Source organism: Siniperca chuatsi, linkage group LG7, assembly GCF_020085105.1.
Source record: "Siniperca chuatsi isolate FFG_IHB_CAS linkage group LG7, ASM2008510v1, whole genome shotgun sequence".
Lineage (NCBI taxonomy): Eukaryota > Metazoa > Chordata > Actinopteri > Centrarchiformes > Sinipercidae > Siniperca > Siniperca chuatsi.
Genome location: NC_058048.1, coordinates 27,806,297 through 27,819,224, shown reverse-complemented (window position 1 = coordinate 27,819,224; position 12,928 = coordinate 27,806,297). Strand labels below are relative to the sequence as shown.

General features: G+C 39.5%; 1 protein-coding gene across 4 annotated transcripts in view; it reads right to left on the bottom strand.

The window, feature by feature from the left end:
• Positions 1–12,928, bottom strand: part of LOC122879509 (spectrin beta chain, non-erythrocytic 4-like) — a 91,026-nt gene that overhangs the window by 56,734 nt on the left and 21,364 nt on the right. For all 4 annotated transcript variants that reach the window (XR_006378721.1, XM_044203681.1, XM_044203680.1 and 1 more), the window contains 13 exons: positions 12,758–12,838; positions 12,347–12,462; positions 12,070–12,182; positions 11,614–11,801; positions 9,375–9,492; positions 9,004–9,162; positions 6,867–7,169; positions 6,320–6,470; positions 5,368–5,504; positions 3,503–3,652; positions 1,673–2,041; positions 1,293–1,507; positions 991–1,128 (listed from right to left, as the gene is read on the bottom strand). Coding sequence is in view for 3 of the 4 variants with exons in the window: in XM_044203681.1 (XP_044059616.1) it covers positions 991–1,128; positions 1,293–1,507; positions 1,673–2,041; positions 3,503–3,652; positions 5,368–5,504; positions 6,320–6,470; positions 6,867–7,169; positions 9,004–9,162; positions 9,375–9,492; positions 11,614–11,801; positions 12,070–12,182; positions 12,347–12,462; positions 12,758–12,838 (2,238 nt within the window). In the remaining variant the exon portion in view is untranslated. The remainder of the gene's footprint in view (positions 1–990; positions 1,129–1,292; positions 1,508–1,672; positions 2,042–3,502; positions 3,653–5,367; positions 5,505–6,319; positions 6,471–6,866; positions 7,170–9,003; positions 9,163–9,374; positions 9,493–11,613; positions 11,802–12,069; positions 12,183–12,346; positions 12,463–12,757; positions 12,839–12,928) is intronic.

The following is a 12,928-nucleotide window of genomic DNA, read 5'->3' as shown; positions in this document are numbered from 1 at the left end:
ATTTACATGTCAGACACTGAACTCATACAAGCAGGTAGGAGTTCAGCATCTTATTAAAACAGCGACTGACAGGGCACGAGGCGCTTGTCAAAAGACAATTACAAAAAATTCTATGAGTATGAATTCCCCTGAATAATTACACAACCCCACGAAATTTCCCTTTCATGCCATCTCTCTTCTCTCTATGCGTGTCCGCCTCCGTCTCCTCCCACGTACTCCTCTCCCCTCCCGGGAGTAAATAGGACAGAGATCCAATAAACCAATGCACTATTTAACAGACAGAGGGCTGTCAGTTCACACATTGTTCTCCACATACAGTACAGTACATGAACATTATTAAATTAATTTCTGGAAATTAGTTTGAAAGAAAGATTTACTGAAACTTGTCCTTCAGCAAGTGTTTCAGTGCCTTGCTTATCAACACTTTGGCAGCAGCAATCACTAGTTACTGGCTCATGACTGAAATAAAGATTTCTGTTAGTACTGATCTGATGGCAAAATTCTCAGCTTTGCAGTTGCAAGAGGTACCAGTGTCACTTTAACATCTGTGTCAGTGATTGTATCAAGATGCAGTCTAAATGTATTAGTGTGTTAATGCATATTATGTTACTGTCCGTATAGGGTTAGTGAATGTACTTTAGTATCAGTGCTTTGTTGATATTGTTATTATTAATAGTGGTACCTGCAATATGATTAGTTAATAATACAATAAGTCATTGAAACAATAACCATAGATTTAACTTTTGGAATTAAAATTGGGGCAATTAATTACTGCACTGTAAATGTACTGAAACTATTTTGATTTGATTTTATTCTACTTTATCAGATTTAGTATTAGAGTGTATTGTAATTCCATGTATCAGTAGAAGTAGAACTGCTGGCTAAGCATGAGTGTGTTTTGTAAAGTTGTTGTAATTGTTAATGTCAGTGGTAGTACAAATGATTATTGTGATAGTGGTAGCTGTTCGGAGGTCAATTTTGTTTCAGTACCTGGAGTTGAGGTGGTCCTGACAACCTCTGACCTCTGTAGAAGATGGATGACCTCCATCCAAGAGCTGCTGAACTATTTGATTAACATCCAGGATCCTTCCCATCAGGCTGTTCATCTCCTGGTCCAGGCTCTCAAACCTAGCACAAAATGGCAATGTGGGATACGATAGGACAGGTTAAGAGATTTTTGCATTGGCCAAAAACTTTGAGCTCGACAGAAACGACCCAGCTGAGCTTCCATTTGGTGCCACAATGATCAAACCTTCTACCATTCTACCCCCTCTCCTCTCCCTTTTCCTCACCTGTGTGCCACCACCTCCACATCCTCCAGTCTCTCTGGGATCTCCATCTTGTCCAGCCATTGCTCTTTCTCATCAATCCACAGCTCGCAGGCATTGACCTCGCTGAACATGCGGTAGACGGCGAGGGCGTCGTGAAGCCACTGCTGTCTGAGCACCGCCACCTCAACCACCTCAGTATACAGCTGCTCCACCTCTCCCATACGCATCTGCACCTCCTGCAGTGAGAAGAGGTGAGAAGACAGGAGAGGAGACAGAAAGACAGGAGGAGAGGAAAGAGGAAAAGCAAGGACATTGATTAGTAAAAGAAAAGACGTAGAAGGACAAACAAAATACTTAATGCCAAAAAAGTTTAACATCCTTTCCCTGCTCCCTCTACCCACCTCCTGTTCACGGTACCGCAGAGGCAGTGCTACCATGTGTTTGCACAGTGCCACTACATGCACACGATGTTTGTCAATGGCCTCGCTGACCCCTCTGTGTTTCTTCAGCAGGGACTGGGTGGAGTACTCATCATGTCCAAAGTCTTCGCTGGAGACGAGGCGGTAAGCGTCCTGCAGCCAGGCCACTAAGTCGTCCGTCTCCGTGGAGAACTGAAAAAAGTTTAGCGCCTCCTGCAGGTGACCAAGACGCTGCGCAGCCTGGTCCTCCAGCCTCTTCCACTCACCCTTCACCTCCATGATGCGCTCCTGGATTCCTGCCGTGCCAAAGCTCTTCTCACTCAGGATCTGCTTTCCTCGCTTCATGGTGTTCTGGAGGAGCGGGGCAGGATGGAGGGATAACAGTGTTACTCTAAATGATTTCACACATGCAGTAAAGTGGAACACTAGTCAACATTTTAACTTTAATGTCTATTTTTAAAGTCGAAGTGTGGTGTTTCTTTAATTTGCAGGAGGTTTTGGAATATGTGTTGTCAATAACAAAACAATTTTATGCAGAGGGAAAGACGAAAACATTAAACAGACAGTGGGACATTATTTTTAAAATTTGACAAACTGACTTCAGCCTCTACAAATAATTTGTCATTGTGAGGCTTTTATAGTCTTCTAATAAGCATGTTATTCAAAATTGTCTTCAAATTTGATAAAAATGTATCAAAATACACTGTAATATGTAATATCTTGTCATGCTCTGGAGGATGGACCAAAAATTTTTTGTAAGCAATCTTTGAAGAACTGAGAAACACAGCAGAAAAGGGATGAGAAGAACAAGAGAACATGCACATAAACACACACGGAGTCCTACGACTAATGACATCTTTTAGGAAGTGCTGTACCTCCAACATCTAACCTACATAAAGCCTGGACCTGTGAAATCTGACCAAACAGCTTCCATAATACCACCAAGTACTTAAAGTCACTGGTACTTGGCATGTGTAAATAATCCCATGTAACACTAATGTAAAGCCTTTAATTTATTTTTTAAAGCAGTCACTAGTTTGTTCGGTCAATTTGCCTTCATACAGTTTGCACAGACCTCACCTGCCTGATGAGGCTTGCGAAAGAGCCTTAAATGTTTTGAGACTTAAATGTTTTGAACAGGATTTGTCATAAAGGTATGCCCATGCTGCAAAGTATAATTTCAAGTCATTTACACAATCCAAAAATACAAGTATGTATTTTCAAGGACATAATAATTAAAGTGTTTATATCAAAATCTGAAATACCAAGCACCAAATGCAGGAACATCTTTGACATTTGGATGCTTTGGTTATACTGACCTTTGTTTTACTTGGTCCTCTACTCTCTGTATCGAACATGCTTCTGACTGGCATCATGTTATGTTCCTGTTTCTTAATGGATAGTCAACTGACCAGCAATTTTACATGACATTAAAACTTTGGTGTTTCACAACAAGTACGAGTTCACAAACAAGAAAAACATGAGACCAATGCCAATAAATCAAATATGAAAGTGAGCAAAACGTTTTAAATAATAACTATTTAAATTATGACTGTTTCAAATGGTAAAACTATACTGAAAACAGGTGGGGTGATATATTTTTCTACCAAAAAAACAAAACAAAAACTATTTGCAGTATTCAAAATTATTTTAGTAAGTAAAGTTGAGGTTTTTTTTGTAGGTGAGCTCAAAGAGTAATTTATAAATGCTAATGCATAAATTCAGTGAAGTACATGAAGTTCCGAACAGAAACTCCAGGTACTGTAGGTATTCCAGGTGCTGATTCTCACACAAACACACATGCACACACACCTGCAGCAGTGACCGGTGAGCCAGCAGTTCTCCAGCCAGAGTCTTGTGTTTTTGTAGTAACTTTAGCACACTGCTTAGGTCCTTCCCATACCCCTGAGCTCCCAGGATGGAGCTCTTCTCCCTGATCCAGGCCTCTGACTCTTCCAGCTCCTAACAGAAGAACAAACAAGATTTAAATTTTTACATTTAAGCAAAAAATATTAAAAAAAGAAAACCTATAAGTTTAATAACCAAATCCTAATTCTAAAAAAGAAAAAGTAAGAGAGGAAAAGATAGAACCAATGAAAAAAGTAACGCAAAGAGAGCACAAGAGGTGAAGCAACTGTTAAGTGGGAAAAGAAAAAAGTATGTCAAAGATAAAAGATCACTGACAGAAAAAAAAGTAAAAAAGTATTTAAAAAAAATCAGAAATATAGAACAGTCCTCCCCTTTAATCCCTAAAGTCCATCTAACACTGATCCCAGTCTGTTTCTGAGAGCCTTCCAAAATGCAGAAGGGGAATTAGCCAAATTAATCAGTAATGAGATATAATTAGTGATTCAACAGTGTGAACCAATGACACATTGGACAAAGAAATCCGATATTTTCATTATACAATCATTACTTTCATAGTTCATTCTAAAAGCTTATTCACTAACATTAATAACTCACTCATCACCTCTGTGTTATCATCTGTGATAGACAGCTTTTTCAGGAGATAGACACAGGCCAACTCTGACACATGGATGTGTCAACTGCCGAATGAGACGAAATGATGCATATAACGAAGCACCAAAGAAAGATACGTGATAAATTTAAAAATGCGGGAATTCTGCCATTTTACCAGTCGGTCTTTAAAAGGTTAGAGGGTGGGTCCATAAAAGGACAGCTCAATTTGACTAAAATTTCTTTTTGTATGAGAGTAACTAATCGGATGATAATTTTTACCCCTTCCCTCCCAGCCTACTAGAGAGGCAACTGTTTTTTTATAAACACTGTAGTATAAACAAAAACACTGTAAAACACAAAACAATCTGCTCAGGTGTGGAGCAACCAGCACTGAAAAAACATTTGTCCTCATGCAAAGCAGCAAAGAACAAAGTGTTATTATTATTACAGTATTTTGCTGTGTGATTTTTTACCTCTTCAATAGACATTTCTGTTAGATCTCTCCTCTAATAAGCTAGCTTACTTAACTGTATGAAACGTGGTAAACCTAAACTGACAATACTGTTGCAAAGCCTTGGCCAGAAATAGAGGTTGATAAACGTATAATAGATTAATTAATGCATATTTAAACATGGGCCCGAATTAACAACAATCTAACAACCTTTGGCCTGTATATCTTTAAAGCTGCTGTAGGCACATTTGGGAGGTTAAACATACAATTCTTTGGAAATCAAACACAAGGACTGACACCACTTCAAATTTCTATAGTTGTTCCTAATGTCCACACTCAAAGGTGGAGTTAAATGTGGGCTGTCATATAGAGAGGGGAGACGCAAAAATCGTTGAAATATCGTATAACGGAGCACATTTTCAGACAGTCTCTCCTGGAAGGAATTCATAGAGTTGCACTCATAAAAAGTTACATAAGTAGTTGTGTAAAGAAATTAAAGAAAACTTGAGGGAGAAGTTCAAACCCTGGTTACCTTCTCACCTCTACAACCCAGACCAACTGTGTGACGTGGGTGTGAATGTCAGATCGTCGGTTTCGAAAAGTTACAGAAATTGTCGGACGCAGCCGACATCCGAGGTGTGGAGGGAGCAGGTTTCCGCAGCTGTCTGAAGCATCTAACGAGCACTTCAGATGGACTGTACTGGCCCCTTAACTTGCTAGGAATAATTAATACAACATAATCCCGCCTTTGCATCACCCATCCTACCTGAAAGAAGGCCCAAAGTTGTCTCGACTCCTCCAGCTCAGCGTGTCTTTTAGCTGCCAGTTGTTTCAGCTCTTCCAGACAGGAAGAGACATGGTTGACACGGTTACAAATCACCTGTGGGTCACATGGTTGGTAACCTGGGAGACAACAAAATGAGGTTAATGTCCATGAAAAAAACACACAATAGATACAGCACTTCATCATCATTAAAGTAGTGTACTCTGAGCTGGACTACCTCAAAACGACGGAAAGTACTGAGCAATCACCTTACTGATATCAAGTTCCAAAAATCAATTTTGCAGTTGTCTCAAGGTCAAATACATCACCTGACTAAATGAAATAAATACTGGATCATTGCTTCCTCTTTGTTTCATTTAGTCAGTTTATGACAGATAACAAGCACTGGGGAAAAGTTCAGAAACAACTGTTGCTTCTTCATTACAAAGAAAATTGCTCTTATATTTTACTAATATGTACCGATATTATTCTGAAGAACATAATATATAATGCAAACCAAACCAACAAAAACTGAGTTCAGTCACCAACTCTCAGGCACAGTCTCAACAGAAATTGAACATTATAAGCTTTACAAAGGTTAAATATTAATTTATATTATACTTTAGGATCAAAGTATATATCAAATCTCATAATCGTTTTTCTAACTGTTCTGATTAAACTGTTCTGGTCTTGGGTTTTAAAAACAGAGCTTTTTCAAGTTCATTAATATTCTGCATGCTGCAGTCAAATGATTGCATATTTATTTTTTCTGACCAGATCAATTATTCAATTCATCAATTCATTTCAAGCTTTATTTTCATGGTAGACTTCATTACAGGCAAAACAAACTGAAAACTCTATTAAGACTTTTGTTATCATATAAAGGTAAAGACAGATAAAATTAAATACTTCACCAGTGCTATACACAATACACAAGACACACATGTGTGTATACCCTCTATAGTGGTGAACTTGAGTGCAGCGGTGTTGAGTGTCTCGACCCTCTCAGCCTGCACTGCAATGTCGGCTTCCTGCAGGCTGTGTTTCTGCAGCAGGTCATCCACCTCCAGAAGATGCTTCCCAAAGTCCTTCGACAGCAGCTGGACCTGAGAGAGAGGAGATGGAGGGAGGGGAAAACGAGAGGCAGACGGATGCCAGGGAACATGTGTGATGTTATTATACATCAGGATGTCTTCTTTTTTTACTAGTTTTAGTTCTACTTTTTTCTTCTATTCCCTCATTCTATTTCTCTCTACCCTCCTACTATATTCAGTTTGTCTTAATATCTTTTTATGAATCAATAACATGCAAACATACTTCCATCTGTCTCTTTCTTCTTTGACTCTGTCTTTCTTCTCCCCTTTCCATTTTTCACTCTTCAAACAATGTAGACTATCCTCTTTCTCCATCTCCACTATTTCTTTCCTCTGTCTTTATTTAACTACTGAATAAAGAAGTGAAGTGTCTTTCTCATTCTCTCTCTCTCTTACAGCCTCCAGTACCTGTGTATCCTCCATCCAGTCAATCATGTAGACCATGTCCTGAAAAGTCTTCTGCAGGGCGAGGTTCTTCTCCAGCCGCGTCCTCCTCCCAGCCACCAGCTCCTTCAGCAGACTCCACTGACCCAGGATGTTCTCCTTTCGTGCCGAGATACGCCGGATGTCGTAGTATCCTTCTGCCTCCATCTCTGAGGCAAGTTCCACCACCACGCCAATTCGCTCTTCATACGAGGCTATGTCTGCCTCGATGGCCTCGTGTTTCTTCATTGCTGCCTCCACTGCTGGTAGGTCATAACCAAAATTGTCCTGTAGGCAGAGAGAAGAAAAATCGAAAGAAAAAGATGTAAGGTGTGCAGCTGAGGCAAAGGGAGTGGTGAGACAAAGGGGGGAGAAGTGAAAAGAGAGAGGGAAAGAAGACTATTCAAATGAAGATTAACCATTGAAACTAACAACCAAAGAACCTTAACTTGCACACAGTAGGACTTATGTGCACAGGGTGATTTTACAGCCTGTCAATTAATCTGAATGAAACAATATTCTCTATTGTGATTTGTGATCTGTGATTTAGACTGATATATTAGTGCATATATTAGTACATTAAAAAGTTATACTTTGTACGGCTATATAGCTTATAATCTCAGTAAAACACCCAGATCGTATTAATAAGCAAATATTTCTCATTTCAAAAGTTAAACTACTGGACAAAAGATGTCTCCTACGTCAAACAAGAGGATAAAATCCAAGGCATTCTGAGCTCTGAGTATAATAAAAAAGACTTCATTATTACATGGCTGACACCAATACATTTCAGATGAAAGCCTTCGTCAGGGTGTTGAGATATAATACAAACACAGACAAGTAAGTGGCACAAGGCACGACACAAATGAGTTACAGGTGTGTGTGTGTGTATAGAAGCTGAGAGGAAAATGGGGCTTCAGAAATCACACAAGTGCTCAATGAGTAGGCACTGTGTCTGTATTCACATTTAAATGTATATGGAGCAAATCATAACTGCTCAGAAAAGCTATACAACAAATATCTCCTACTTGACTGAAAAGTCCATTCTCAGTGTATGTGCACTGGAGGTTTCAAGTTTCCACGTCACACATGTCTAAGTTGCATAGTCAAGTCAGGTCAAGTCAATTGTAGTTATATAGCCTAATATCACAAATCACAATTTGCCTCAAGGGGCTTTACAGTCTGTACAGCATACAACACCCTCTGTCCTTTGACCCTTGATTCAGATAAGGAAAAACTCCCCTTAAAAAAACCTTTTAACAGGGAAAAAAAATGGAAGCATACTGAACCACGATTGGCTTCCAGACTCGTTGTGATGTTAGTTAAGGCCTTTTCTGTACAAACTTACCACTTCTGTACCACACCTTAGTTGCACTTCTCCAGTTTATCTATCAAATGAGGTGTCATCCATGTCCCTTATTAGACACTTCCCTTGCCTCCCTGCAAGTCTGGGACAACGATTGGCCTGTAGCCACATGGCCATATACCCATCCCACCTTTGTAGGTGCCCCATTGGCTGATATGTCTGTGGATGTATACAATTGGTCGTCTTTCATACTTTTTTACCCTTTTGAATTGTATTTTTGGTGCTTTATACTTACCCTATTTAAATGTTGTTTGTACTGTGTTCCATGATGACCCTGATGAAGGCCACAAGCCAAAACGCGTTGGTCTAACATTAAAGTTGTTCTATATACTACAAGTGTTGCTGGAGTTTTGACCTCTTTAGAATTTTACCCTTCTTCATGCACCTTGGAAGTAAGTGAAGATGTGCCAGAAACCCCTACTCTGCTTAGACACCTTGTGATGCACATACATAAGTTTAAAGATGCATCTGTTATATATCATTATGTCACTAATCATTGGCAATTTGACTTTGCAGCCATGCAAAAGGGAAAAAATTGTTAGCATAAAACATTAAATACGATTTCTAATGTAAGGGGAACTGGAACTGCCCAGCCAAGCCAAAATTTAGTCATCTTTTTCTTCCACGTAGTCAAAAGAAGTACCCTCTTGCTTATTCGCAATTATGCCTTCACTGGAAGAAGAATGTTTATATCTGCATAAGGTTAGATGAGTTTAAGTAGGGGGAATACATTCACCACCCCCCCGAGATCCCTACCTGCGATACAAGTCTCTGGTTCTCATTGAGCCAGGCTTGTCTCATGGTGGTTTTGTGGTCAAAGCACTGAGCCAGCAGTTCCAGCTTCTCCTGACGAATCAGCTCCTTGCGCAGAGCCACGCCCCTCTCATGTTCCGCCTTTTCCAGCCTCTCCCAGGCCTGGACAGAAAATGACAAAAAAACTGTTTAATAGTGGTAATGTAACAGAAAAATAAAAGTACATAACTGATTAAATCTCAACTGTTAAAGAGTGATGGTGACGTTTTAATTAATCAATAACCCGCTTGTATCGCTTGCCACTTGATTGTTTAGTAAAATACTGTGAAATACTGTATATAAAATAAAAACAACACAGCTGGTAGATGTACGACCTTGTTGATGTCTGAGATGAGCTTCCCATCATTAGGCACATAGGGTTTCTGGTTGTTGGCTCTGAGTTTGCTTTGGATGGTGAAGAGAAGGACCTCAAGATTCCCCTTCTCCTGGAACCTTAGCAAGAAACAGAAAACTTTAGTTAGTGATCCTGTTTCACAACATGGCCTCTTCTCTTTCAACAGTCCCCTCTGTGTAGGACACGCGGAAAGTACTTCCAACTTTGTTAAAAGAAAAACTACAAAAAAATTGGTGTCAAAGGAAACTCTCAAGCTGCAGCTGGTCAGGGTTTCAGTGTCTTGCTCAAGGACACTCGCAGCATGAATGCTTACTGACAGGGAGGTCTGAGGACTCCTGGTAGAGGGCGTTTTCTCTGCTCACTCTGCTACCCTGCTGTCCAGTGTCACAGCCATTCATCACTCTGGGGGAGTCTACTGCACAAACACCTGGGGGTTTATTACTGCTTTGAATCAATATGGTGACATTTTATGAACAAGTGCAGAGCCCCCTTGATAAAAAGGAATTATCTTTTATATAAAAGACAATCAATGACCTTGATTTATGAAAATAGAAAGGTGTCAATATGTGATTTGAATTTCAAGTGTGCACATGGGCTCTGGTGTCAGTTTTCTGGGAAAAAATAATTTATTATGAGAAGCATGTCATCTATGACTGGAAGTACTAATTCATTTATTATTGATTTACCTGCTGATTATTTTCTTAATTAATTGATCGTTTTGTCTAGAAATTGTCAGAAAATAGTGAAAAATGCCCATTATACTTTCCCAGAGTCAAAGGTGATCTCTGCAAATGTCTTGTTTTGTGTGACCAACAGTCTAAAACCTTAAGATATTCAGTTTATTATCATATATGACAAAGAAAAACAACTAATCCTCACACTGGAGAGGTTGGAACCAGAAAATTTTGGGCATTTTTGGAATTCTTGAAAAATGACTAATGATTAATCAACTGTGAAAAAAATAGTTGCTGATTAATTTTCTGACGATCGACTAATCGCTAATTGCTTCAGCTCTAATATCATTATCAGGTGAAACTCATACAGTAAATTTTAAAGTTTTCCATGTTTCAGTTTCAGCTGAAAAAGTACACAGTTCTCTTTGGGGTTTAACAAGTTGTATGATTGGAGATGTGAAACCTTTCAAAATCCTGCTGGATAAAATTAAACTGCGTGGTCATCAAGCCTGTTTTTTTAGAAATGCTGAAACTTATTGGAGACAAGAGCACTATGCTACTGGCAGCACATCTCAAAATGAACTGTAGGCTCATTAAACACTAAAGTATGCGGGTGTTGGACTGCGTCTGCATTTGTAGAATTAGTATCACATTGTGTATGTGTATGGGCAGTGTGTTTGCATGTCGGATAAGTCAAAAGTCAACTGCTGGATGCTAGTATTGGACACAAACACTTGACTCAACTGGACATTAAGCCAGAGTGTAACAAGACATATTGTATAATGGTCTGTGAGAGCATGTGTGTGTGTGTGTGTGTGTGTGTGTGTGTTTGTGGATATCATCATATCTGCCAGTGCACTCCCAGTGCCTGTGGGGCCATGAGTGTAGAACTGGGCTGATGGTAATGCTGATCCTGATGATGCTGGACAAAAGGCTCAAGGCTCAGTGGCTCTATGTTCCAGTGTGTTTCATGCACGTTTGCATGTGCACACAACAAGACACAATCGACTTATTTGATTAATAATTGTTTCGCCTGACAAATGCAAAAATGGACAAGAAATTGATTCCAGCTGTAAGAACACAAATCAAGATAGGGCAATTGTGGATCAACTCTCACTTTCAGAGATCAAGTTGGTTATGCACTTCTATAAAAACCTTAGCAGTAGACACACAAACCACTGGCACTGTCTCGACTGAATTACATATAGAACAGAACACTGTACACCCAAACAACCAGACACAACAACAGTTGATAAATGGTCTATGTATCGACTTATTGATTCATTGACTAATTGTTTCAGCACTACATAACATAATGAAATGCAATATCAGTTTCTTGAACCACAATCAGTCAGAGTAGAACACATCAACCATGTTGCCAGCAGTATTTACAAGCGGTTTGTTAATTAACTGTATGCTCTGCAGTATAGGGTATGCATGAATTCATATGCATGCGTGAGTAGGCATACTTATGTTTGTGTGTGCCATGTAATAAATGATGCAAAAATAGCATTAAAATATCAAGATGCCATTTAAAAAAATTACTTGATGGGCTTCTCTATGGTGCAGTAGGTTGTGAAGGCCTGTAGCTGCTGCTGAACTCCGGTCAGTGAGTTGGCAAACTTCTGGTTGCTGATGACCGCGATGGTCTTTTCTATCCAGTCCAACAGGTCTGACGCCAGAGCCTCATACCGGTTGATGATCTTCTCTGCCTCAATACAATTGTCTAGTACCTGAGTCAGACAGACAGAAGAAGGTTGGGAGCAGATTCGGTGAGGAAGAATGGGATACATAGTTAAGAAAAAAGCAGAAACGGTTATACAACAAGAGAAAGAGAAAGAAACAAAATCAGAATTATGATGTTTTTACATTTCTCTATTTCTTAACACATTTTGATGAATTGGTACTTGTGTTTTAGCTTCAAACACTGCTGGTCCTTCAACTTTCATGGAGTGTCTGTGTGTATGTGTGTGTGTATCTGCACATGAGTGTATTTGTTACCTTGCCAACCCTCTTGCCCTCCACAATAAGAGCCTTCATCTTGGAGAAGTAGTGGTAGTAGGAGACCACATACGTGATGATGGACTTTTCGTCTGGGTTCTCTGTATTCACATCTGCACCGGAAGGAGGTGGTGGAGACAGAGAGGAGTTAACATCAGTATCGTAAAGCCAGTAACTATTTATCTCAATGAGTAAAAAAAATGGCACTATTAAGGGACATTGCTGTATGTAATGTGGTTTGACTGGTATTAACCCAAAACCAGATAAACATTCTCACCTTCAGGATCCAGGAGTTTGGTAAGGCCCAGGTGCTGCTCAGCGATGTTGAAGGCTTGCTGGAGATTGTGGGTTGCATTGGACCGCGTCAACTTGTGGAACTCTATCAGGTCAGGTCTGGAGGGCACAAGATGATGATGTGTCATGTTTGTATGGCTCTAATCCTAAAATTGCACGTCTATCTACTCCATCTTTGTCTGTTCATCTAAATAAGTGTGTATGTATTTTGTGTTTGTCGTTGCAATTGTTTTTGGTCATGTTTTTACATCAAAATCCTATTACTTTAATTCCTGGAAAACCCAAAACACAATTACACTATTTTCTATTTGCTACTGTCATCATGCAAAACCTGCAACTTCATAATTTTAAACATGGTAGCATGCTATGGAGGTGTGTTAAAAATACTACCTACCTGTGTCTATGTATGAGGGCGTTGAAGGCGAGGCCGTCTCTCCAGCAGGTGGTGAAATTCTGGATGTTGACCTCAGAGTATCTGGAGCATGGAGAAATCTTTTGTAACTTTAAATGTAAACCAAGGAGCACCAATGTACTAACACTAACATACCGATTTGGTACATTACAT